The sequence below is a fragment of the Numenius arquata genome, chromosome 1, assembly GCF_964106895.1.
Source record: "Numenius arquata chromosome 1, bNumArq3.hap1.1, whole genome shotgun sequence".
Classification (NCBI taxonomy): domain Eukaryota; kingdom Metazoa; phylum Chordata; class Aves; order Charadriiformes; family Scolopacidae; genus Numenius; species Numenius arquata.
The window spans coordinates 45,968,145-45,992,960 of NC_133576.1; the positions used below are offsets into that span (position 1 = coordinate 45,968,145).

General features: G+C 37.4%; 1 protein-coding gene across 8 annotated transcripts in view; it reads right to left on the bottom strand.

Annotated features, from left to right (window-relative positions):
• Nucleotides 1-24,816, bottom strand: part of KDM6A (lysine demethylase 6A) — a 155,531-nt gene that overhangs the window by 61,811 nt on the left and 68,904 nt on the right. For all 8 annotated transcript variants that reach the window (XM_074147401.1, XM_074147315.1, XM_074147229.1 and 5 more), the window contains exons 5-7: nt 21,722-21,780; nt 11,014-11,134; nt 318-372 (exon numbers count right to left, since the gene is read on the bottom strand). In XM_074147401.1, coding sequence (XP_074003502.1) covers nt 318-372; nt 11,014-11,134; nt 21,722-21,780 — 235 coding nt within the window. The remainder of the gene's footprint in view (nt 1-317; nt 373-11,013; nt 11,135-21,721; nt 21,781-24,816) is intronic.

Sequence of the window (24,816 nt, forward strand, 5' to 3'; positions counted from 1 at the left end):
ACTATGCTTACAAATACATAAATAAGTAAATAAATGAACAATCAAATGGTACGTTTCCTCCAGAACTCAAGTCTTCAGAGGAATTAATAAACTAAGTCTCAATTTTTACTTATACCATTTACTAAAACAATCCATAATTCCACCGGAATATCTGTCTCAATATTAACAGATGGAGATAGGTTTTGTAGTCTTCCTCTCTCAGTACTCTTTGTTTTGATTTTGAAGGATTGGGTCATTAAAAATTGATACAGTTGTGAGCATAAGACAAAAAAAAAATCTAAAGCAAAAATATATTGAAATACGAATAGGTTACTTACTTTCAGCGTTAGACAAAGTGCAGGGATTGCAGTCGATCAAAGCTAACTGAAAATGCTGAAAAAAAAAAGAATTATTTGCTTTTCAAACAAAGTAATGCTAGCACTTCAGCAAATTACTTCAGCAAATCAATTTTGTACTTGAAAAATCAATACTGCATTTGATCATGTGTCTTAAAGAAAATTTTCCATTTCTTTTCAACTGTTTACTAAAGGAAAAGTTTTTTATTGCAGAATCAGCAATACTTCTAGTAATGTAAGAAGGCAACAGATATCTTCACAAAATAATTGAGATAGCATCTGGAAGATGCTATCATTCATTTGACCATCAAATGAATGGTTAAAATGGGAAGATCAAGTTTTCCTCAGAATACGTAACTGCGAATGTAGTCATATAGCTTATTGAGATAAACATTGAAGCTCTCAATTTGTCTATCTAGAAAAATAAAATGCTCTTCCTTCAGATTAAGTGATTTGAAGTCTTTTTAAAAAATTGATCTCTTATGAAAAAGCACTTAAAATGAATACCTTTACATTAAAACATGAGTTCATAAGGAGTTCATAAATTCTTACATCCTCTCCTCCAGATATTAAGATAACTTCAGTTAAACATTAAAGCTTGTTTATTTTCATTAACTTTTCCTCAAGAGATACGAAAAATATCTTTCAAAACATCTTTGCATTCTGAAGTTCTGAGCCAAGTATTTCATTCTTCTAGAAAGAAGGTCACACAAGCAGAGAAATGAAGTCTGTCTGCCAGAAAGCCTGGATGTGACCAATCATTTCACAAGTGTCATGCTAATTAGTGATCACTATTTACAGTTTGAAACGCAACCAAGTGCGTTAAACATAGGCACACAGACTCAAGTGCCTCTGAACTTTTCCATAAATTTTAGAAAATTCCTACACTGTATAGAATTTGGAATAACATATTGATTCAATAGAGAATAAGGCCTAGGAATATAGGAACCTAACAGGTAGCATATAAAATATTACTGTTAATAAATACAGTTATCTACAAAATACAGTTTCAGGTGGCTTCTAATACACAAAATATTACTGATATTTTATTTTGCTAGCACAAAAATGATAATTTAGCTCCAGCTGTTCAGGATGCCAAACTAGGTGGCATCAGGAGCTTATTAGTGTAGCTGTGAAGAAAAAAAAATAATCCTTATTAATGGATGTATATGCAACTCGCTTTCAGTATTGTCATACTCAGAGCTACACAACTTTCTTCATGGTGCTAGAAAATCTAACCTCATGTATAGTATGTCTATATAACACACACCTCAAAGATTTATAAGAAAAGTTTAACAGATCACCAAATTTCTAAATAAACATTTTAAACAGAAAAATTATTAGAAAATTAATGTATTATGCATAGCAAAGCATAAAAAAGAATGCTCTCATGAGCTCTGCGAGGCACACAGTGATGCAGCTTACATCCTCACTGACTTCTATCAACATCATTTGTAATATATAACAGCTTCTCAAAAATGAAACAAACTCGAATAACACAAATCTATGATTTTTAATGAACATTTTAGCAACATCATTCCCAGAAAAGAGCACAGAAAACAATGTACTCATACATACATTACTTGTAAAATAACTTTTTAACCTTAGAGCAAGAATTAAATAATAGCTTATACATATTTAATATCAGCTTATTTCTCTGCCTTGCCTGTTCTTTCTTCTACTGTTCAGCAGTCAGACAACTTAAAATCTCCCCTCACTTACATTGCAATGCAGGTTGTGTGCCTCAGAGACATCCGTTAGTCGGTTACCATAGTGATTCTACTAAGCAGACAACTTAAAAAAGGACTAAATAAAAATAAAATGCTCTACTTTATTTTGCATTTTGCCTGACAAAAGAAAAAAAGGTACAGACCTATATACTTTGGCCTGTACATTCAGTATACCGATCTAAATGGTACAAAATTCTTTTTGCACAGATGTGTCATCTTGCACTGTCACTAACAATTAATATGAAAAGATAAAGCAGAAAGGCACAGGTTTGCTTTCACCTAGCAATGTTGTTATAAAAAATAAGCACATCTAAAGAGAAACGATTGACAACTGCTCTACAGTAGCTTTTCAGCAGGGTTATTGCAGTAAGACTCACTGAGATAAAGCAGACAACCATATAAGAAAATCTAACCATTTTAATATTTAAATATGCCAGCAGTATCAGTGCTGTACAGTAAAAAAAAAAAAAGCAGGAATATTCTTAGCAATGCCTCCTAAAAATTTAAATTCTTACTGCTACATTAGCTGACTTTTAAATTTCAAAATCCACATTATGAAAATTTTCTGTGTAGTAAATTTCTGCTTGCACTATTCACTAAGCTACAGACAGTAAAGAAATTGATAAACCGGAGCCTGTAACTACAGCAAAATAAACCATTTGCACTAAACAATTATCACGAAGCAATACACAGAAAACTCAGAACCTTTCAAACCGAGAACCTTAGAAACGCACAAATACAAGCAAACCTACACCTCTCACCAAATAAATAATACATAGCTCCCCGTTCAGTATTCAAAATCAAGACAAAAAAAAAAGCATGCATGCATTCTAACACATAAACCTCATCAGCCAAAAGCAGATCCACTAATCACAATTACCGGCACCAAAAAATTAAAAAAAAATAATAGTAATAATTTCCAACTTCCATTTCTGCAACAAACAGAAGCAGCTAGCAAACATCTGCACCTCTCTCAAATATTGCAGTACTGAAGCTGGCTACTGCCGTGTGAAATAGTTATTATGCAGGAGAGGCCGCTGCAGTTCAGAGACGACATACAATACCTCAAGGCAGACAGCAGTCTATAGAAATTCAAATCCCGAGTAAGAGGATTTACCTAGAAGGCAGTGTTCTGAATGTTAAAAAGTAACAGGCTCTCTTCAAGAGCTGCGGCTCAAGTCATAGTATACCTTGATTTGTAGCCACCTGTAATTACACAATTATCTACAGCCTATTTTGTCTCCTCTGGAGTCCTTGACTTGCCTCTGATTGTGGAAACAATTTCGAAGGTAACCTTTCCAAGGATCAGAAGTAAGGTGGATTGAATATAAACAGAACTAATGAAAGCTTTAGGTCTGGTAGTAAAATAATAGCAATCTGACCCCGAATTAGGTAACTTAATATGGTTTCACTACTAGAACTAACATCAGTTCTCCTAACAAATTAGTCCTTTACAATTTAAGAGGCAAGCACCCAGGTTTTTATTGTTTATTTAGTCAGTAAGTGACCAACACAAAAGAAGAACCGTTTTCTTCTTAGTGCAAGATTTTCAGCACTCTGTTTACATCCAAGCCTGAGACCTCAAAATAGTGATTCTACTCCCTCCTCCTCTCGAGGATGACATTAGCAAGTTTAATAGCTCCCCATTCTGCATTTATTTAGCAAGCAAGGCAAGCCATCGCTTGAAACCTGACGACTCTCACACAGACTTACCATGAAGGAAAGCTCCATCATGACTCAGTAAAATTCTGTCAGGAGATGGCTGTTCCTGCCTATGTGACCTAAGGTGTGATGGCTGTGTCGCTCAGAGCAGCCCTTTGTTCAGAGAAGTAGGGCACAGAAGGCCTTGCGTAACCCGCCGGTGGCAGGGCGCCAGGCCTCCATTTGCCAGGCCCGCGTGGGGCCAGGGGAGAGAGAGAGGGGTCAGGAGAGGACGTGCTGTATGTGCTGCTACCTCAGCTCACTGCTCCACGCTACCGCGTCTCCTGAACTCCGAGCAAATTCATCTCCTAAAATGAAGGTCTGTGCAGTGTAAACACTCCCTTACTTTTGTCCAACATTCAAAAAAAAAAAACCACAAAAACAACAAACAACCCTTAAGACTGAGGAAAACTGTTACCTGGACAGGGCAGAAGGCAGCTGCTTGAGGACAGAAGAAACAAAGGCCACATATACACATAAACTGAATAACTGCAGTTATGTTCAGAAGAATCTCGTTTTGACTAGCTGTAAGTGAAAAACTCTTTTCAAACAGGAAGATCAGAAAAGCTGTATTTGCACTAGCCAGAAGGCAGCTGCATTTGAATTTACTGACCAACATCTTACTTAGCACACCACAGTGATTTTCACAAAGCCACATCTCAATACTCACGTTGCCTGTACGTTTTATCATTATTTGTGCAACATCAGAATTTAGCTATGGGTTAGCAGTCTGAAAGCCTGCCAGCAGCAACAAAGTGTCGTGGGGAGAGGGGGTGACTGGAAGCTTGTCCCCGCTGCTGCACCACCCTGAGCTGGGGTGGCTTCAGGACCTGCAGCTCTCTGCCTTCCACCCCACTCACCCACCCAGAACCCAAACCACAGCATAATCCCTGTCGGGTGCCTGTGGCTACCTAGTCAGGACACATACTACTACTGCCTGCCCCCAAGTGCCAACCTTTCAGTTACAGTTACAGCTAATAAACCTGAACCAAGATACCTCTCTCATGAGGAGAAGGTCCACAAATGATGTTAAGTGTACCAGCACCAATTCTGATTAACTTCAACGCTCAACTGTTTCTCCTCTCATGGTTTGTTCTTTTTTACCCCAAACATGACAGAAGACGCCACACAGCATGTTAAATTCAACTTTAGCATTTACTCCTCTTTGTAATCATGACCTTTCTAAAATACACCTACAGTCTTATAGGAAAACTCAAAAATGACTCAAAACCCCAAGCAAAATTAAGTAAGAGAGGACAAAAGAAAATAGTCTGTAGGCCAGACATTGTGGTACCATGACCCACTGTCAAAACCAGTTGCACTAATAACTCTCTTGCAGTTTGATTATGGTGCTGTGCAGCGATAGAAAACTTCCATGTTTTTACTTCCTGTATATGTCTCTCCATCATACGCATATGCAAACTGCAAAAACTTAGAGAACAATTTCATTCCCAAACGCTGTTTCCCATCCACTTATTTTTTTATTAAATTAATCTTTTGACTCATTTCATATTGCTTTCTACAAAATGCTTTTTAGGTGAAGTGCTTGAAATCCTGGATATCTACCTTTCAGTAGCTAAAGCCCTTTGTTTTCTTTTTTACCTAAAAATGTCGCTGATTAGCTTCTGGTAGAATTACGGACATAAAACTAGACATAAGAAATTAAAACTTCTCGTAACTTTATGTATTTTGACTACTTAATTTTTCATAATTAAGATTAAATACATAAGGTTTCAATTTAACATGTTTAAGCTTAAAAATTACTAATCTAAGCACATACGGAAGATAACTAGGTTGTGAAACAGCACTTGAAGGCTTGAAAACACAAACTTTCACTTTCATAATTACATTTTTATTTATTACTGAGAAAAAGAACATAACAATATGGCTATAACAGCTACATGTTGGCATACAATAGCTGCAGTAGCTAAAAATATCTTTCATAAAGATGTATGAATAGACAGGAGAATTATTTGAGTAAGTGATGGAAGACTGACTGACTATAAGTACTTCAAGCTGTTCATCTGTATATCAGTATTTAATTTTTTTTGTATTTCATGCATACTCATGTAATTCATGCATATCTTCCCAACAAATTCTCATTCTTTCACAGACTTTTCGTATCCTAATACAAGCAGTATGTCTTAACATTAGTAACAAATGAGAATCTTTAGGAAAATAATTTAAAAAAGTAAAATTGTATTTAAATTGATGATTTATGGGCAAGATCAAAGCATAGGACTGAAGGAAACTACTCGGGGATAGCTGTTTCGTGTGTAAATAAGGAGCAAAAATTTCTGAAAGTGAAAGGCAGAATCAGTATTTCTACTAAAAGACAGATAATTGAAAATTTAAGTAATTTAGTTCTCATTCTTCTAAGGGTTTTATTACTGGGTACAGGATGCATCTGCAATATTTAAAAACCAAACAAAATTCCCAGAGGAAAACAGCTTGGTTTGCCATAAAATAACCTGCTTGTGTCCAGAGTCCCTACTGACCACCCATTACAAAAAACCAACCAACCAAAACAACAACAAACAATCCACCACCAAAAAAAACCCCAAACAAAATAGCACCTCACAAAATCAAACCCACAGAAAATCACCCACCCACCCTCAACGTTATCCTTCTAATTCCTTCAATGTTATCATTCTAATAGATATGAAAAAGTAGGATTTATTTTTTTCCCTGGAAGTGAACCAAGTTTTACATTCAAAGGGCTTTCAGGATCATAGCCTTAATTTGCCACCGAAAGCAAAGTACAGCACTTGTTAACACCACCAAGCAGAATGAGCACCAGATGGAAGATTGGTTTCCTATAGCCGCCCTTTCCACTGTAACCCAACTATTGAACTAAATAATACCAAACCTGTAATTTTTCTTTTCTTCTTCAGCTTCTCTTTCATGCATGTCAATGGCCCCACGCAACAAACCCAGCTCCCACTTTGTGCTCTACCCAGCTCTGCATTCAGCTTCCGGCTGGATGAGAGGAATCGGGGTTGCCCGATGCACAGCAACTCCTGTGTGGATGGGACAGTCACGTCCCAACAGACCAGAACTATGACCCATCATCCGGCACCTCTGTTGTGGACCAAGCCAAGCAGATCACCTGGTCCTCAGCTTGCAGAGCTCAAATGGCTCTGGGGCAACATGTCGCACAGGAATGTTCTCTTTGAAATCTCTCTCATTCTGACTTATTGCCTAGAAATTGGTTACGATCCAGAAGTACTTAAGAGAAGAACCGAGACACATGCACAAGACAGGATGATTACATATATGTTTGGGAAAGGAGGCTGAAACTGAAAAAAATATATTCAATAAATAGAAAAATCACTAGGATAGCAAGTGACATGCCAGAAATAATGTGGCATGTACTCAAAAGCTTAAACATTTTTCCACCTATATTTACCAAACCAATAAAAAGATATATTGTATTCCTAGAGATCTTTCTTTATTCTCCTTTCAGATTATCACGGCGCCACCACAGCTAACACCATCAAACATAGTATTCCTAGTGTTGTTTGTAGGAAATGGCAAATAGAGGAGGAGGAGCAGGACACATAGTAAAGTGTGAACAGGTTAGGACTGTGAGGTAAACCTTAATAGGATGTTGCTGCTATAGTAATCAATAATAAAATCTCCCCTTTTTCCCTTCCCTAGTCATTGCCAGTTGATTTTGGAATTAATTGTACTTTTCTGATGAATGGGGCAAATTCAGCTTGCATGTATCCCCACTGAAGGTAACACTGCCCTAACTGTCAGGTTACACAAGGACTGTTTTCTTTTCAACCAGAAAGGCTGCTTTTTTTCTTTTTTTTTTTGTAAGCCTGAAGGCCAAGTAATTTTCAACAGCACTGGTGTTCTTCCCAGAGTTTATGGCAATGGGATAACGGAGCAGTCAAGAGTTCTCATAGTAATTTGCAAGCCTTAACCGTAGCAATGTTAAAAACATGCAAAAGCAGTAATTGATTTTGAAAAAACACTAAGAGTTGATTTTATGCTTGTTAAACAGCACTCCAGTAATTACCTTGATCATCAACATCTTAAAATAGTAAAAATTAATTTTTCGCTTAAATTGCTTACATAAAATATAGATGATTTATGTTAATGGTCCAAAATCGTGAAAAACATGGAATATATGACCTTCAGATTCCCATCTTCCCCCTTTGCCTGAAGACTCTTACTGACAATGACTGATCTGTTGGCAATGGTTTATTCTTAGCAATTACAGACTTAACGTGAATGTTTAAATACCATCAAAAATATTATGATATTTCAAAGTACCTTAATGCAACATTGGTACAATCTGTGAAATCCAGACCAGTCACTAGCGAATATCAGATGAAAGGTTACTTCCACTGGCTGCCCCAGTGTGAAATAGGAAGCTCAAACTGGGCTATGGAATGTGCTACACAGAGCCCCAGGGAAAGGGTCTGTGCTCACGGCCAGTCTCTAGCAGGCTGGATGCTAAGCCCCGTAACCACCCTCTAAAATCCTGGATCGTTTTAACAAGGTCCACAAAATCAAAAAAAGGCACAAGAAGACAACTCTGTCTTTTCATTATTTTGGATTACTTCTGTGGAAAGACAAGACATTCAGTCTCAGAGAATGAGACAGACATTCTGTGAAAACATCCTTTCACACTCTTTCATCATCTCTTCCTCATTTTATTCTCCCCATGCTTGTGCATAACCACCGCACCAGCACTTCATTTTGTTCTCTTCACTAAGTATTTTCTGACTTGCCTCTCATATTCTTGTCACTCACAGAATTCTGGCTTTAGGGTGTTTTTTTTAAACCTCAACTCAGGGATCAATGAGATAGGCTTTTAAAGAAGTTACTGCCCTGTTTGTTCCACTTAGTCTACTCCACAATTGATATATTCTGATGTATATGCTGACATGTTTCCATCAGTAACATTGTGTTTTCAAAGTAAATCAGTCTCAGGTCTGTACATTAAATCGACAGCTGAGCTGAACACAGCTGAAACTGTTCAAGACCTTGTGGATTGCCCCACTCGGTCTTTTCTTTCTTGCTCCTCACTGTTGTTGATTCTCTGCTAAGGACTGCAACCTCCCAGCAAAAGAAGCAAACCAGAAACTCTACCTTATGTGCTCAGTTGATAATTCCAGAGTACAGCTTCATATTAGGTTTTGTAGCAGAAGGGAATAATATGGCTCTCCCTCCTCCTTCCCCATTCACACTCCTGCCATCTACCTTGCATTGGATCTAGCAAGTGGGCAATCTCAGTGTGAGCTGCTCCACCTCAGTCTGCAAATGGAAAAATCACTTGATCCAATGAAGCAGAGGGTGCCAAATAACACAATCAGGATTGCAAGGCGGAAAATGAGGCAACCTTTTACCAACAACCTGCAGTTATATTGACTTAAGGACAATGTGAAACTATCCTTAACGTAACCCCACCCCCCCATCACATTTATTTCATCATCCTTTTGAAGATCTTTGCTGTGCCCTAGGGTAAGCTGTTTTTGTTGCTGCCATTTGTTTTCTTAAGTGACTTAGTCACGTTGGACATAAAAGCAATGGAATCATGATAATTCTGTGTTACAGAAGATTATTTATTTCTATTTTCAAAATACTACTTTGGTGCTTTTCTCATTCCTAGTTGGTTTACTGAAAACTAAAAGTTGTGTATACTCAAAATCCTTGTGATCAGTGAGCTTTTTATTTTGCAAAGTTGTGAAGATCAAACACAGTCAACTGTTTAGACTGAATTCTCATAATATCTATTTAAACACTTGATTCAGCGACAGAATTGCATGTTTCACGGCACAGCAGGAAAAAGTTATTGATAATTTTTTTCTATTACAAACTACAATATAAAAGTTCCTTTCACTACTTGATTACAAGTTTACTACCACCTTGTAAATTTACTCTCATGTTTTGTCCTTAATACCTCTTTAAAAATAAAACCAAAATGTACTCATTCAGCACTCCTTTTATTCCCTGTTTCTCACAGCAGGGAATACTAAATCTGTGCCAAAGTACAAGGAAATCGGACCACCCAAACTCACATATAATCACTTTCCCAACACAGCGATCTACCTCCACCTCCCCTTGCTGTCTTTGCCGTTCATTGCACTGAATCTTTCCTACTCCTATGCAATATCATCCTCTCTAATCACAATTTCCAACTCCACTGGTCTCTGTACAGCAAAGCTGGGACTCTCGGTGAAAAAAGGAAGCCTGATGAGAGCAGTGCTTCCTATTATTACAAATACTGAAAGGAAAAATTGAGAGTAACACTCTACTCTTTCAAATCTTGGACAATGTGATTCTTATAGCCTCACAAATAGAACTTCCAAGAAAACAATCTGCCAGGAAAAGGAAGCCACAAGATGTTTTCATTAGTTTTAGGAGATATTAACATGCAGAAATATAAATTACACTTAATTACGAATTACAAAATTCTCAACCCTGCAGGTCTATTTCCCAATGCAACATGAAACTCCGTTAAAGAACACTTCCTTTTTCGAAGACACACATACCTAAATTTAGAGGTCAGGAAGGAAAGAACATGGTGACAGAGAAGAAAATGGAGGGAGGAAAAAAATAGGCAAACGTTGAATGGAGGGAGATAAAATGATAGATTACAGTTGGAGACCAAAAAAGAATGCAAACATTAAAAATAATTTAAAGGAGTACAGAAGAAACAAAGTACTGTATTAACACAAACGATTTCTAACCAATTAGCCAGAAATTGTTGCCTTAGAAGCTGACTCTTAAACCAGGAAATAAAAGAATGATTAACTGCTAGAAAAGTAGAAACAATATAAAAAATTGATATGAGAACAGTATTTTGCATAAAAGCTTTCTATTTTTAATGATTTTTAAGAACTTCCAGTTTACAATAGTGCAGCTGGAGGTTGGGAAGAACAAACATCAAGAAATCCAAGCTGCTAGTTCTTCTCTTATTTTTCCTCCATCTTTCTGTACACCCTCAGCCTCCTCCCAGAATAGACTATTTTAACAAGAGCCCTATATCAAATTTTTGATCTGCTGGAGTATCAGTGCTCATTTATAATTTTTCTGGGCTTTTCCAAGTATTTCTAGTACCTAACACACCTCAAATCCTACCCTTACTCAGTCTTTAGACTAAGATACTTCATACTGAAGCACTTCTATTTCTAAAGCAGGTAGGATTTAACTGCTATAAGCTCTTCCTTGCAGTTTTAAGGTGTAACACAACATGTAACAAATGTTAATTTGAAAGGACTTAAACCTACCTTTAAACTAGACTCATAGTCTGTGTTCACTTTGAACATAAGCCCAAGTCGCAAATGAATTTCCTTGGCTCGACAAAAGCTGGGATCAACATAAAGCGCCTCCTGAAATGCTTTAATTGCCCTGGAAAAAAAAAAACAAAAAACAAAAGATTAAAAAATTATTTTTTACTGAAGTACTACTTTATAATCAATGTTATTTATATCACTAGCAGAAAGTGGATCAGAAAGCACTATTACAGAAGAACATAACAAAATAATGGTTTACATGCAATGTTTTCAGTGCACGGCTTTTGATTCTTCAAGGAAGACTGGGTAATTTTGTACTCCATCTATCCAGGTATACTTGAAAGTCTAATCTTTTCTATTAATTTAGAGAAACTAATCTGCTGCACAAAATACAGTAAAGTATCTGCTATTTCAGAAAGGATGACTCAGGAATTAGTAACAAAATCAGTGCAACTTTAGAACAACACAGTCATCATTCATGCCTCTACCAACTGCCAGGTTACTTTTGATCCAGGTAATGCAGACCTCCGAGAGCAGCAGTAGAACAGAAGGCCTAGAAGAAGAGATCATGCATATCTCCTTCCACTGCACCAACCAGCTCTGCTTTCCACTTTGTTCCTCTCTTTGTTAGCACCAGCACTGTGCAGGGACTCAACTAATGCCTATTGCTCCATTACTTTCTGGTCACTCGACTACCTCCAGGAAAACACAGATACGAAAGCCTGACACCTCCTCCCGCTCTAACTTGCTTTTCATACTCCCATGATAGGTGAAGATGGCTCTGATTCTATTTCCTTACCGTTAAATCCTCTCTACACATGCCCCTGTTCATGATGGCACTGTATCAGATAAAAAAATGCTACGTAACAACTGTGTCTTCCGAGTAGAAAAAATGTGATTCTAAACAGGACCGTTTTGCCTCTCAGGCCAACTGCATAAAATTAGGACAGCTGAAACGCAGCTAAAAGATAAAAGGTTTAAATTCACAGAAGAATTGAGAAAGAAGCTAAGACTCATTGTGTTATCTCGCCTGAAATCCAATGACAGGTTGAAACAAAATACCTTCACATACATCACTGCTTGTACAATGACAGAAATGAGAATCAGTCTCACTTAGGGTAGGATCCAAGCACCTATGCCAGGGAGCCCGGCCCCATTTTCTGTCCTAAGCAACCCCAGAGGTGGACACTGAGCAGGCAGATGACAGGCAAACCTGTAAGGAGAATCGTACCCACTGTGGAGCAGCACAGGGACACTGGACAGGAATTACCACAGTGCCTAAAAGCACACAATGTTTAGCCAAATTGATTTCATTCCTACTATCCAAGTGCAGTATTATTTATAAGGTTAACAGTTGCAATGGGCAATTCAATAAATATTTTTCATAGACCTTTTTATTGACAAAACACATAAATTATCATGTTTTAATCCATCAGCAAACCCACTTATTCTCTAAAATTCTTACAGGCTCTTCTCATTCTTGATGGCAGAGCAAACCGAAGGCACAGAACTTCCTCTAGACAACGCAACAAAACTGTACCTAAAGCATATCTGACTTGTTTAAATACAACTTAAGAGCATTAAAAAAATACTACTTTTATTGTGGAACTGAAGCTTCCTCTACCACAATCCTTCAGAAAGGATTTCTTTACCTGGTACCCTACTTTTCTGCTAACACAAGGAAAATGAGCAGTTGGAGCACAAAAGGAACAAACTTAGACCAGCGAAGCGGTGTCTCAGATCTCATCTATCTTCTCTGTAATAGTATGGGTGGTGATGAATCGCATAGCTCAGTACCAACAAGGATCTATGTCTCATAACAGTACGCTCATCGTCATCTACAAGAACACTGTTCAAACTGAAATGCCAAAAACTGATCACTAAATATCAGCACATTTTTTAAGCTATGCTTTTGTTACGCCAAAGTATAAATTTTATGTCTTAACTCTAATACGGTACCCAGCATATTAGCCACTAGTATTTAAAATCCATTACTTGCATCTTGATCAAAGACAGTATCCTAAGTTCTAAAAACGAAGAAAACCAGTGTCTATGGTGCTCATCAAAGAGCAGACAAAAATCAGGAATAAAGACATTGTGGTTCTGTGCCACATGGGAGATTGTGACCACGCTCATATACATTTTGTGAGCTTCACGTTCTTCACGTTTTAGCTAGCTTGCTTGGTCAGAAAATAGTATTTCCATATTTCCCCTGTGTCATGTCTCATTTGCAAGGATCACTGAAACTTTAATTTCTAAAAAAAAAAAACCAAAAACAAAACAAAACAAAAAAAAAACAGCTTAAGAGAAACTGTAAGAGACAATAATATTTTCATAGTCTCTTGCTTACTGAACAGGAAATATTATTCATTGCCACAGCTGAGCAACAGACTTAAACAAAGCCACAAATATAACAACCGACTTTTAAGGACAGTTTTGAAATTCAGTTTGAATGTATACTGTCATTGATTCAAAAGAACAAGAATGTTGTCTACCCCTGTCTTTCAGAAAACACAGCACTTAAAAACCAGTAAAATTATCATCAGTGGACAACACGTAAAGACTGTGTCACTTTTACCACAGAACCTGCTAGTCACAGACAGCCTCTATGAAGTTTGTGTAAGGTTTATTTCCCTACAGATCACCTGGCAACACCACTTGTCCTTGTCTAAGCTGCTTGTGGAGTCAGGTTCAACATTAGTAGTTATCATGAGTCTTTCAGACTATATTGCAACTCAACACAATTTTCCAATGAAGACAAGCCCAAAATGTACAAGGAGGAAGAAAATTAGTAGGACAAGACATCACAACCTATGCAGGAAGTAAGGGCATGCTTTCCAAACCATTTTGATAGATGCTTGGAAAAATATATCAAATCAACCAAGTCAAAGGGTACAAAGATTTTTGGTTTAAGACACTGTTAAGAGTTTCCATGCTAAAAGCTAAATAGTAATACTGTAACGTACATTTCAGTCGTATTTGATCACTCGTAACTGTGATGAAACTCATGGTTTTGGGAGGAAAGGCAGAGATGCTTTAAAGGCATTATTTCCTTGAGAGGTTAAAAAATTCAAAGGAGTGTAGTCAGGGAGTATTGATTGCTCCCATCCATTGCATTGATTTGGCAATGGAATTGACACGCTGCTAGAGAATTTGGTAAAAGACACTCAGAAATTTTCTTTCAGTTTCTGATACGTGATAGATTTACATTAGCAATTGCACTCAAAATGCTAGGGAACTCCTGGGTCAGTGTCTTGCTTGCAGCTTAAATTCTGTATCCTTGGATGCCATAATAAAAACTAAAAGAAAATTCTGAAAGGTAACATAAATTTAAACTTATAATGTAGCATAATTACATCAGTAAATTAAGGGGAAAACGTCATGAGAATATACCAAATATTCCACAAAGCAGCTTTTCTAACTAAAAATCGGGTATTTTCTCTTCTCCATTCAAAATATTGGCCTGCATCTTACTTAACTCTAGTGTTAATTCTATATTGATTATGCAATTCATAGTTTTTCCAAGATGACAATCATGGATAATAACAAATACAAATTACTTCCACCACTACCCTGAAAAAGGACATCATAAAAATTTCACAAATAAAGTGATCTGAAAGGCAGCATTTTCAACAATTTCTACCAGTGGTAGGTGTTCATGTTTAAATTGGTAACTATAGCCTGACTTTTAAGTAGTCAGTAGAATTTTCATAGAATAAAACAGTCAAACTCTGAAAACACATTTACTTACCAACTCTTACAGACAGACAGGCAATTCTACATTATACCTGAATTAGTATTGATCTAATTTTGCCTATGGGAAACATTTAAACAAAATAGCAACGCACTCAAGATTACAGGCCACATCAAGAACATGGACTACAGTAAAAACTAGCTTTATTTTGGGGCTGCCTGTTTCCCAGTGCCATTCCCAGATCTCCAGACTCAGCCCCTTACAACATCAAGAGCAAAACATCTGCCACATCACTGGCATCCATTGCACTTGTAAGTGCTCAGTAACATCCAATGCAGATGACATCAGGGCTTGGTACAGGTTGGTACAATACAGAAGGAAGTGGACATGAAAAGAAGCGGAAAGTAGGAGTACATGCTGTAGTAGAGTAAAAGGAAATGAGAAAGAATGTGGCCCAATGCTGATAACTGCACTTCTTCCTGGGCCCTTCCTCAGGCCTTGCCTGAGTTGAGCCTTCCGGATACAGGAGTCACTTGATTCTTGTACAGATCTTTCTTTGCTCTGAAACATCACTAATCCCATTTCTGTCCTCTGCCCAAGCTTACATCCAGAACAGTTCAGCTCTAGAGGATCCAAGGCATGTAAGTTACTCAGATATTTTCCCCTCAAAGCTCTCTTATGGTTTGACCAAAACCAGAAGAGCAGATATAAGCTAATAGCTTGATGATCTGTCACATACCAAGGAGGACTTGGCTTAAGAGGCTAACAGCTTCCTTTAGAGATGATGACACACAGCCTTCCTCAAATAGGTTGTTAGTCTCCACCCCTAATTAACTGGCCTTCATGCACAGACAGAGCTTTTCATTTTAATCTTTCAGCAGACTAAACATACATTAGTCCAAAGGATAAATCATCAAACGAAGCGCTGGGAGCTCTCATACTACAGAAATAAATGTCAGTAGTCTAAATTCAGCAAGAGACAACTTTTGGGTTATTCTCTGAAGATATTGACCAACTGCTTAGTAAAAAACAATTTTGGTTGAGTCTAAAATAAGAGTTTTCTCTAAGTTCAGGAGCTTTTCCACTAACAGGAAGGAAAGGCTATCTAACACTTGAAAATGGGAAAGCAGGACTGGAAAACAGACACTACGGAGAATGAAAAGCACCTCTGGGCTTACATTTTGCACAGCACTGCTACAGTAATTCAGAAAAAATAAAAGTGACATGAATCTATGATCTCCAAATCAAGGCTTACAAAATCAATACTGCAGCTATCTTTCCACCCACCCATTTATACAACAATGCCTACCATTATGAAAGTGAAGAAAGCAGTTGAATAATAATTAATAGAAGATTGTATTAAACATTTAGTGAACTCTCATAAGACTTTTATTGGAAGGTTTTACTTGGATAGGCTGTGAATAAAATCAGCTTTGAACTAGGTGAAAGAATATAAAATATAGCATTGATTTAACTATTCAAAAATTAATACTCGTATGCTTCAAACAAAAACCCATGAAAATTGGAATAAGCCTACAAAATAAAAGAACACAACACTATTCTAATGTATCAGGGAAAATACTTGATGCAGCTGGAGTGAAACTTTCTTTTTCTTATTCTTTGTCCTCTTTCAATTTTCTGACCAACTATTCTATGTCTCATGTCATTTCATAATCTCACTACTGAAAATGACACATGGCTAAAAAGGACAAATTTCTATTTGATACTCATAATCATAGTTTGAATGTAAACAAAATGTCTGTATACAGCAGTAGTCAGGACACTGCAATTTTATGAAATACTTTTACAGTCATCAGATACCACTCCTCTGTTCATGGGACTGTAACAGTTGAATCGTGAAACATTTTGAGCAGCAAAGTCTTTAAACATTTCTCCAGAACCGCAGCTGACAGTACTGGGTTTTTTTTCCCCAGCATTAGCAGGTATTATGTGTTTTCATCAATCCAAGAAGAATGTTTGATACAAACCCACAGAAACATCAGACAACAAAAGAGAAAGTTAATTACCACTTTGTTCATGGTTAATTACAATTAGTATGTGTGGCCTACATGTATATTCCCATTTTATATACCTGAAAAACACATATATAAACTCAGCCATCTAAAACCAAGAAGTACTTGACAAAGCAGTATTTACACAGTGTGTGCTTAAATTCTGCCCTCCTTATGAACCTAACTACAAATACCAGGCCAGCTGAAAAGACTCTGACAAAACAGGGAAAGAAGCATCAAAACAGATGTACACCTTAAAGATCACAAGTTATTGGTAAGCAAGCCGTTTTCCTACTCTCAAATTATATCCCTCCTGGACTTTTCATTGCAGGTGTCTCCAAAGCAGGAACTCCACAGACTGCTAATTATCAATGCAATGTCACTGTCAGTTGGGTGAATCTCAGAGCCTTTCACGCAAAATGCAACCACTGGGCTATTTCGACAAATGCTGCATGCCCTCTGCAACAGCACAAACTACTTAAATATCCGGAGGCATTCAGAGCAGACATTGCATTTGATGAAGTAGTCCAGTGACTGCTGTCTGCATGATGGGTGGGGTGTTCCCCACTCAAGTGAAAGAGGTCCCCACTAGGTGGTTTGCATTCCTACACACCCGACTACACACTCAGCTACTCTTTGGGTGAAAAAGCCCAGTTCCTTGGATCTACCAACCACTGACACAAACAGCTTGAGAACCAACTGAAGGATCTGGTCCTACTAGGAAAAAAAATAAAAATTACTCCCTCAAGAACAAATCCTACTGTGTTACTAACAGCTTGCCTCTGGAAAAAAAAACAAACCAAACCAAAACAAAAAAGTATTGGTAGAGGAAGCAAAGAAGGGCAAAGAACGGACCTCAGGAGCACAGGACTCTCCTACAGGCAAACAGCAACCACCATAAAACAATAGTTTCTTGGGTGAATGAATAAGGCATGAAATACTGAAGGTTGGTGCACGAGACTACTGAAAAAAAGTTTGTGTCCCACTGCAGACCTGGGTACTTTAAAAGCAGTTTAAACAGCTGCTTTACTATTTCAGTATGACTGCGAGAATGGCAAAACCTCATTTTCTGGAAAAAGATGAAAGAGAATGACAGCTAGAGAGAGCAAGAGAGAGACCAGACTCCTTCAGCTCAAGTAAATGGTCCAATGTGATTTGTGCTAAGGCCATCTCACAGTTGATGGTAAGTTTTTTGTGTTTTCCTGTAGGTACATGGAAAAGAATGCTCCTGCCTCACTGAAGCCTTCAAAGGACTTCTTAGGAGAAGAGTGATTCTCAGGTGTGTGGAGGCCTGCATGGTGACCAAGAGATGAGATGCAGATAACCACAGATAATCGAGGGCTGCCTTCTGCTGTCTGCTTGGCCTTTGGAGGGTTGTGGAATTCAGCAGCAGGAGACATGGGATGTGGAGAGGCTGCTCAGTGCTTGTATGTTGGAGGTGGAGGTATATGCTTGCTCCACCTTGACCACTAAATGTCTTTATCTGAATTAGATAAGAATAATGAAAGACTGCTGCTGTCTTCTTGATGTCAAGATCTAATTCTGAATCAGAGCTCAAGAGGGGAAAAAAAGATTTTTGTGGTGAACTCCCTTGTTCCTGTTCCAAGGAGTCAAACATGCTAACAGGAGAAATTCCAGCATACAGAAGACCCTAGCTTACAGAAGTGCCAGGACACAGCCGTGCAGACTGGGGTGGCTGTGACATTACTTTAAAGGAGCCAGATGCAGAGGTACTGGTTCTAGACATAGCTTGACAAAATAGATGACAGCAAGTGCTTCTTTTTGGCAAGGATGGCTGTAGAAGGGCCAATAAGTTCCAGTCAGAGATGATGGATTTCCCTCAGGTGGTCTGCATCTTTAGCCATGATGGAGGTAAGGAAAAGGGTCTGAATCACCTTTTGCATTAGCCTTTGGCTTTCTTCAGGACTGTGTCCCACAAAAGTGTCAATGCTGAAGGACTGAGTTTTATGTAACACTTTTACAGCTGATAAGGAATCCTTGGACTGAGGAGCCTCAGGGTATGCTCAATGAGGCAATGAGTGACTGATCTCAGTCTCCAGCAAGGTGTTTCTGAGGAAAGGTGTCTCTCACACACACTGTCCAGCAATTTGCAAGATAACAGACACTGAAAACACTGTAGGCTGGCGTTGGAGCACCATGGCTGGTACACTGGGATCCAAAGAGGGTGTTAGAGCCAGTTTCAGAACACAATTTCAGAGCTTGGACTCCATCTTTTTATCTGAGAGAGACTCAGTGTAAATCAGCAAATGAGAGACTAGTCAGGTTCAGAATCCTTACTAAAATAAATGAGGAAAGCTGGCATCCAAGCCACTATACTTTGGTGCATGTATTGCAGAGAAATGAAGGGTAAGCCTTTGATGAACTACAGAAATTCTTTCAGCGTTCAATTTAAAAGACAACTAAGGAGGCCCTGAGATTATTCACGTTATGTGAATATCTCAGCTATCTCTATACTGGTGTTCTACCCTACTTGAGAAACAGGGAAACAACAGGGAAAAATCAGTCTACCTCTTTTTTACTGCTTGATGATAAATGGTATAAAAAGAAGAGAGTACCAAAACTTAAGAGCTGTAAGACCTATTTTACTATACTTGATTCAATTTATGGAGCTAATCCTTTATGTCATATGTTACTATAATAATTGCAATAAATAGGTTTAGTCCAATCATACTATTGCAAACATTTGTATATACATTGAGAACTTTCAGTTCTTACATGAATAGTCAAACAAAATCATCAATATAAAATGATGTATCAGCTAAGATTTGTACTTAAGATAATGCTGCTTTAGTATACAGAGAAGTGTACAATATTGAATTACAGTGCATGTGTGTCCTGGAACCAATCCAACATTTCCTTTTATGAAAGCAGGAAAACTTACAAAACAATGTAAAAATACAAACAAGTATTCTAAAACTCACCTTATTCCCACTTGCTTTTTTATTATCCCCGTTTATATGAGACATGAAAAAACCTCAGGCACTTCCTTACCCCCTCCTTTTAGGAGGACTAAGTACATGCCTCTCATTAAAATCTATGAATATCTGAAGCTGTGTGGATAAAAAAAAAAAAGTTCCAAGGATGAAGCACAACAGCTTCAACTACCTCAAACAGTCTAGAGGTCTCTACCTGCCCAAAATATACAGATTTTTGTACTCTATGATAGATGGAATAGCTGCAGCAGGAAATAAGACAGTTTGACTAGCATTTCACTGAAAGAAGCAGGATTCTCCTTGCAATCTGCAAGAAAGTCCTGTGGAGGACTAAGATCTACAAAGAACATATCTACTGTAAATGACTTGCTATCACCTCCAAGTTTATTATGATTTTGTCACACCTTAACGCCTACAACCACACATCCCACTCCTCTCGCCCCCAAGAAAACTTAGTAAAGTGGGGGGAAAGCAGTCAAAATGATTAAAAACAGACACACAAAAAAAATCACACACAAAGGTGTAAGATGTTATTTGCGATAGATTTTCTTCTTCTAAAAATTCTACCCCATACTCTAGTGATACACAACTTCCTTAGTCCCACACTATACATAACTTTGTTGTATGAATGAAATGGCAAATATGATTATTCTATACAACCTTAACATAAAGCTCTACGTGCAGTTAAGACATCATAAATTAGGCATCAATTTATTCTCATGTTCTCAACAAGCTTACTTAAAGGCATAGAAGAAAAATCTAAATTAATTCAAAGTTCTAATTTAATAATACTTAGGCCTCACAATCACCTGACTTTGCTGCTCCACCCACTGGAAGGTGCTAAACAGCAGTGTAAAAAAGTACCGACCTAAACATTGTGCCTTTCTGACTTTTTTCCAAGGACACTAACCGTATGTCTGCAAGAATAAACCCCAATACAAGTTTGAGGACCTTCCAATAGAACCCCAATAACTAAGTCTATTCCATTCATCATTTTTCTCTCATCACCGATAAAGCAAAATCAAAACCCCAACTGAAAACCAACCCTCCCCCCCACATATCCAACAGCAGCCCCATTCAATTCCGAAAGCCCTGCCAGAATTTACAACTCTTTCTAATTCTGCATTTTTACATCAGTTTTAAGCATTCTGAGTCAAATCTGAGTGTACTGCTTCTCACATCCAAAACTTTCACATTTTACAGCTAAGTAAAAATTACTGAATACCAAGCTAAATAAAAACAATCCCACTTCGCCACTTTTTTTACAAGAGAAAAGTGAGGGTTTTTTGTAAACGGGCTTTCAAACAAACACAGGCTACTGACTACTCCTATGAAGACAGGCTGAGAGAGCTGGGGTTGTTCAGCCTGGAGAAGAGAAGGCTCTGGGGAGACCTCATAGCAGCCTTCCAATATCTGAAGGGAGCCTACAGGAGAGCCGGAGAGGGACTCTTTGTCAGGAAGTGTAGTGACTGGACAAGGGGTAACAGTTTTAAATTGGAAGAGAGGAGATTTAGATTAGATACCAGAAAGAAATTCTTTACTGTGAGGGCAGTGAGGCACCGGAACAGGTTGCCCAGGGAGGTTGTGGATGCCCCATCCCTGGAAGTGTTTAAGGCCAGGCTGGATGGGGCTTTGAGCAACCTGGTCCAGTGGAGGTGTCCCTGCCCATGGCAGGGGGGTTGGAACTTGATGATCTTTAAGGTCCCTTCCAACTCTAACCATTCTATGATTCTATGACTATCGATAACAACAATTCACAAAAACCTGTTGAGTTACACTGCTCCATCCCCCTTGCCGAATCATATTACAAGGGAGCTAAAATATTTTTCCTGTCTGTGCTTTCCTTTTCAAGCAACTGCTGTGGTTGCCACAGGTATGTTACAGTAAGTCAGATATGCAACCCAGGACAGTATCTCTTCAAACATCCTATCTATAATAAAAAAATTTAAACTATCATACACTCACAATGAATTGAAGTTAAAATAGTCACCTATTAGTAAAACACTGCACAATATGGAAACTGTTAGTTTAATCCAACTTACCATTGAAAGGCATTGTAATGGAAGTAGACCAAACCAAGGCCATATAAAAAGGCAGCATTCTGTAAAGAAAAGAAACAATGTTTAAAACCCAGATAAGACAACCATGTGCTGTAAGATTGAATTTCCAGTATTTTATTCATCCTTTGACATCGTATTTCCATTATAAGATAAGCATATTTAAATTTCACCTTGAACAGGAAGAACCAAAAAGAAGGAATGAAAAGACGGGTAAATATTTAATTTAAAAAAAAATAAAAAAGTGATTCTCCACAAAATATTTTTGGAGGAATAGTAACAACAATAATATTCAAGTGCTTTTACACCAGAGAAACGGATGTGTTTTGTTCTACTTGTACAACAGCAGGGAAGGAAATGACAGAGTAGAGGTCTTTGGCAACTAAATGTAATTAAAAATGTTTTATAACTGAATACCATATCATAGTCACAATAATTTACAGTCACATAAAAGTAAACAAAACTAGAGAGTCTTAATCTCAGTGCCTAAAGCAGAACATTAATTATATGAATCTGAAAATACGCTTAAGGAAATTTCAATTTTCTGAATACCAAAAATACAGACCACTGACTTCAAAGCTAAGACAATCATATTTCTTTATCATTAATTAAATTTCTATTTCCCTACTTTGCAGAAGGGGAGGAGAGAAAAGGGGGGGGGGATTAAAAATCTCATTCTCCTCCTGGAAACCCATTTCCCCCCATTTTCTTTTCACAGAAAAGTATGATTTGTTTCTAAAGTGACATTACAGAGGTTTAATGAATGTTTAACTGTCCAGTTCTACAAATAATTATTACCTATTTCCTAAATTACTACAAATAAACAAATTGCCTTTTCTTTTTGCCACAGCATAGCTGTTTTCTATTTAGCAGAGCTATTCCATTATTTACAGGACACAACACGTACATGCTGCCTATGACACATTTTCCTAAAAATGTGTATGTGTAATTCTGGTTTTGAGAGACCAAGAACACATCCTAAAGAAAACAAAGCTCTGACACATGGACAAGAGATGGAATTTCCATTGTCAAAGACTGTAGTTCAAGGTAATCCCTCTTCCACTTGCATGCACTTCTTCAACAAGTCAAATTTCTATGGAATTCCACAGAAGAAATTCTAGTGATGCCTTACACCTAATCCAAATATAAAAGGTATAACCAAATTTCTCCTCGAAAATAACTGGTAACCAGAACACAATTCAAAGAGCAACATTCATCTGAAACAGGAGCCAATATTACCATTTCATTATACCTCATCTGCATCTTCTAAATGCAAATTAAAACCAGGGGAATTGCCAAAGATCCTTTCATGGATCCTTTCAGCAGTGGACAGCTTCCAAGGAAATGCTGTGGTATGACCAGATACTACAGCAATTAGAGCACTGGAAGATGTTAACAGCGGGGATAGAGGGGGAAGTACATAAACAATAAAAGATGACACTTTAATGCTACCATAAAACCACATTCCTGTTTAATTGAACAAAAACACAACATGGACATCATCAAGATAAAAGATCGATAATTCTGTAGCCCATGTATTTCCCGCTTTCCAAGCACGTTCTGGCAACAACAGACTAGGAAAGAAGGCAAGCTCAAAAACTGAGCATACAAAATGCCTCGATTTAAAAGTCATTTTAAATGAAGAAGTAAGATAGAGACTTTCAGGTCTTCAATGTGGAAGTCTGCAAAATACCCTGTGTTTGGGTCAGGCTCGTTAGTAGAACAGAACTTAACAAAACTGTCCAATATTACCTCAGAGATCCACCAACTGCAATCAACACTACATCATCGTAAAGATAGAGAATAATATTAATAACAGAAAATCCTTTATCATCACACCACAAAATTCAAGCAAAAATATGCCAGACAACTAAAATCTCTTCAATCTTCAAATAATTCAGTTTAGTCTTCTGAAACTTATAGAATTCACAGTCCAAACAAGTTACAGATTCAGAACATTAATCTAGCTGATATTTTGATCCTAAGGGTTAATAATAATCAACTTTCAAGGCACAACAGGACCAAGATGCAGATTATTTGTCCAAATGTAATTAATATACCATTCATATGAAGCTTTACAGTTGTCCCCACCCCAGTAACATACAAATCAACCATTAATGCTCTGTCCTTTGTTCTGGGACTGGTATTCTTATTTTTCTCTCATTCTTATTTGGCTTTACAAAGCATTTGAGATTGACCTTAAAAATCTGTTAAGCTACCACTGTCTTCTCAATAAAAAAAAAGAGCAAGATTTAAGACTCTAATACTTTACTTCAAATGTAAAGGTGCAAATGCTGATATGTCAGTATGGATCATATTTATCTGTCCTGAAATACTATAGCTCTAACTGTATGTAACACCGTTAGTACTGCTTGTTGATTGTTTATTAGATTTGTCTTAATAAATATTAAAAAATACCTTTTAATCTGCATTTAAACCTGGGTGGGACTTTTACAAGGACTGGAAGATATTACAGTGGTTAAATGTATGCAGTATTTTCCCACGAATAATTCAAGGCAAAATGCACCTAAAGTTCATTACTTTAGCAAATAACTTTTCTGTCTGCATTGCAGAATGCCATCAAGTTCAATGTGCAGCCAAGTTCCTACTGGCAGCAGCCAAGTTCCTACTGGCAACAGCCAATATGAAAAGCTACAACATCTTATCAGGACCAAGTGGGATCACTACACGAAGTTTTCATCTACAAAGGAACCTTTTTCTTAACATCATAAGATTCTGTGACTCTGTTTACCAGGAACACACCCCATCTTACGAAATCTGTTTTCAGTTGCCTCTGTTACTTTTGTTTGGACAAGTTTATCACCAAAAATACCCATCCCATGTCTTCCAGTAAAGATTACTTTTCAAATTTAATCCCTGCTATTCAAAACCCTGCTATAAACACCTGGTGATGTAGAATACAAGCCCACTTTTTTTCGCTCCAAACATTTTTCAGTAAGTAGAAAATAAATTTATCTTATTACAATCCTTTCCTTTAACTTCTTAACAACCCTCACAATTTCTGAAGATCTCATGCTAACAAAAATTCATTCTTTGGCTACTAACTTCTAATGTAATTT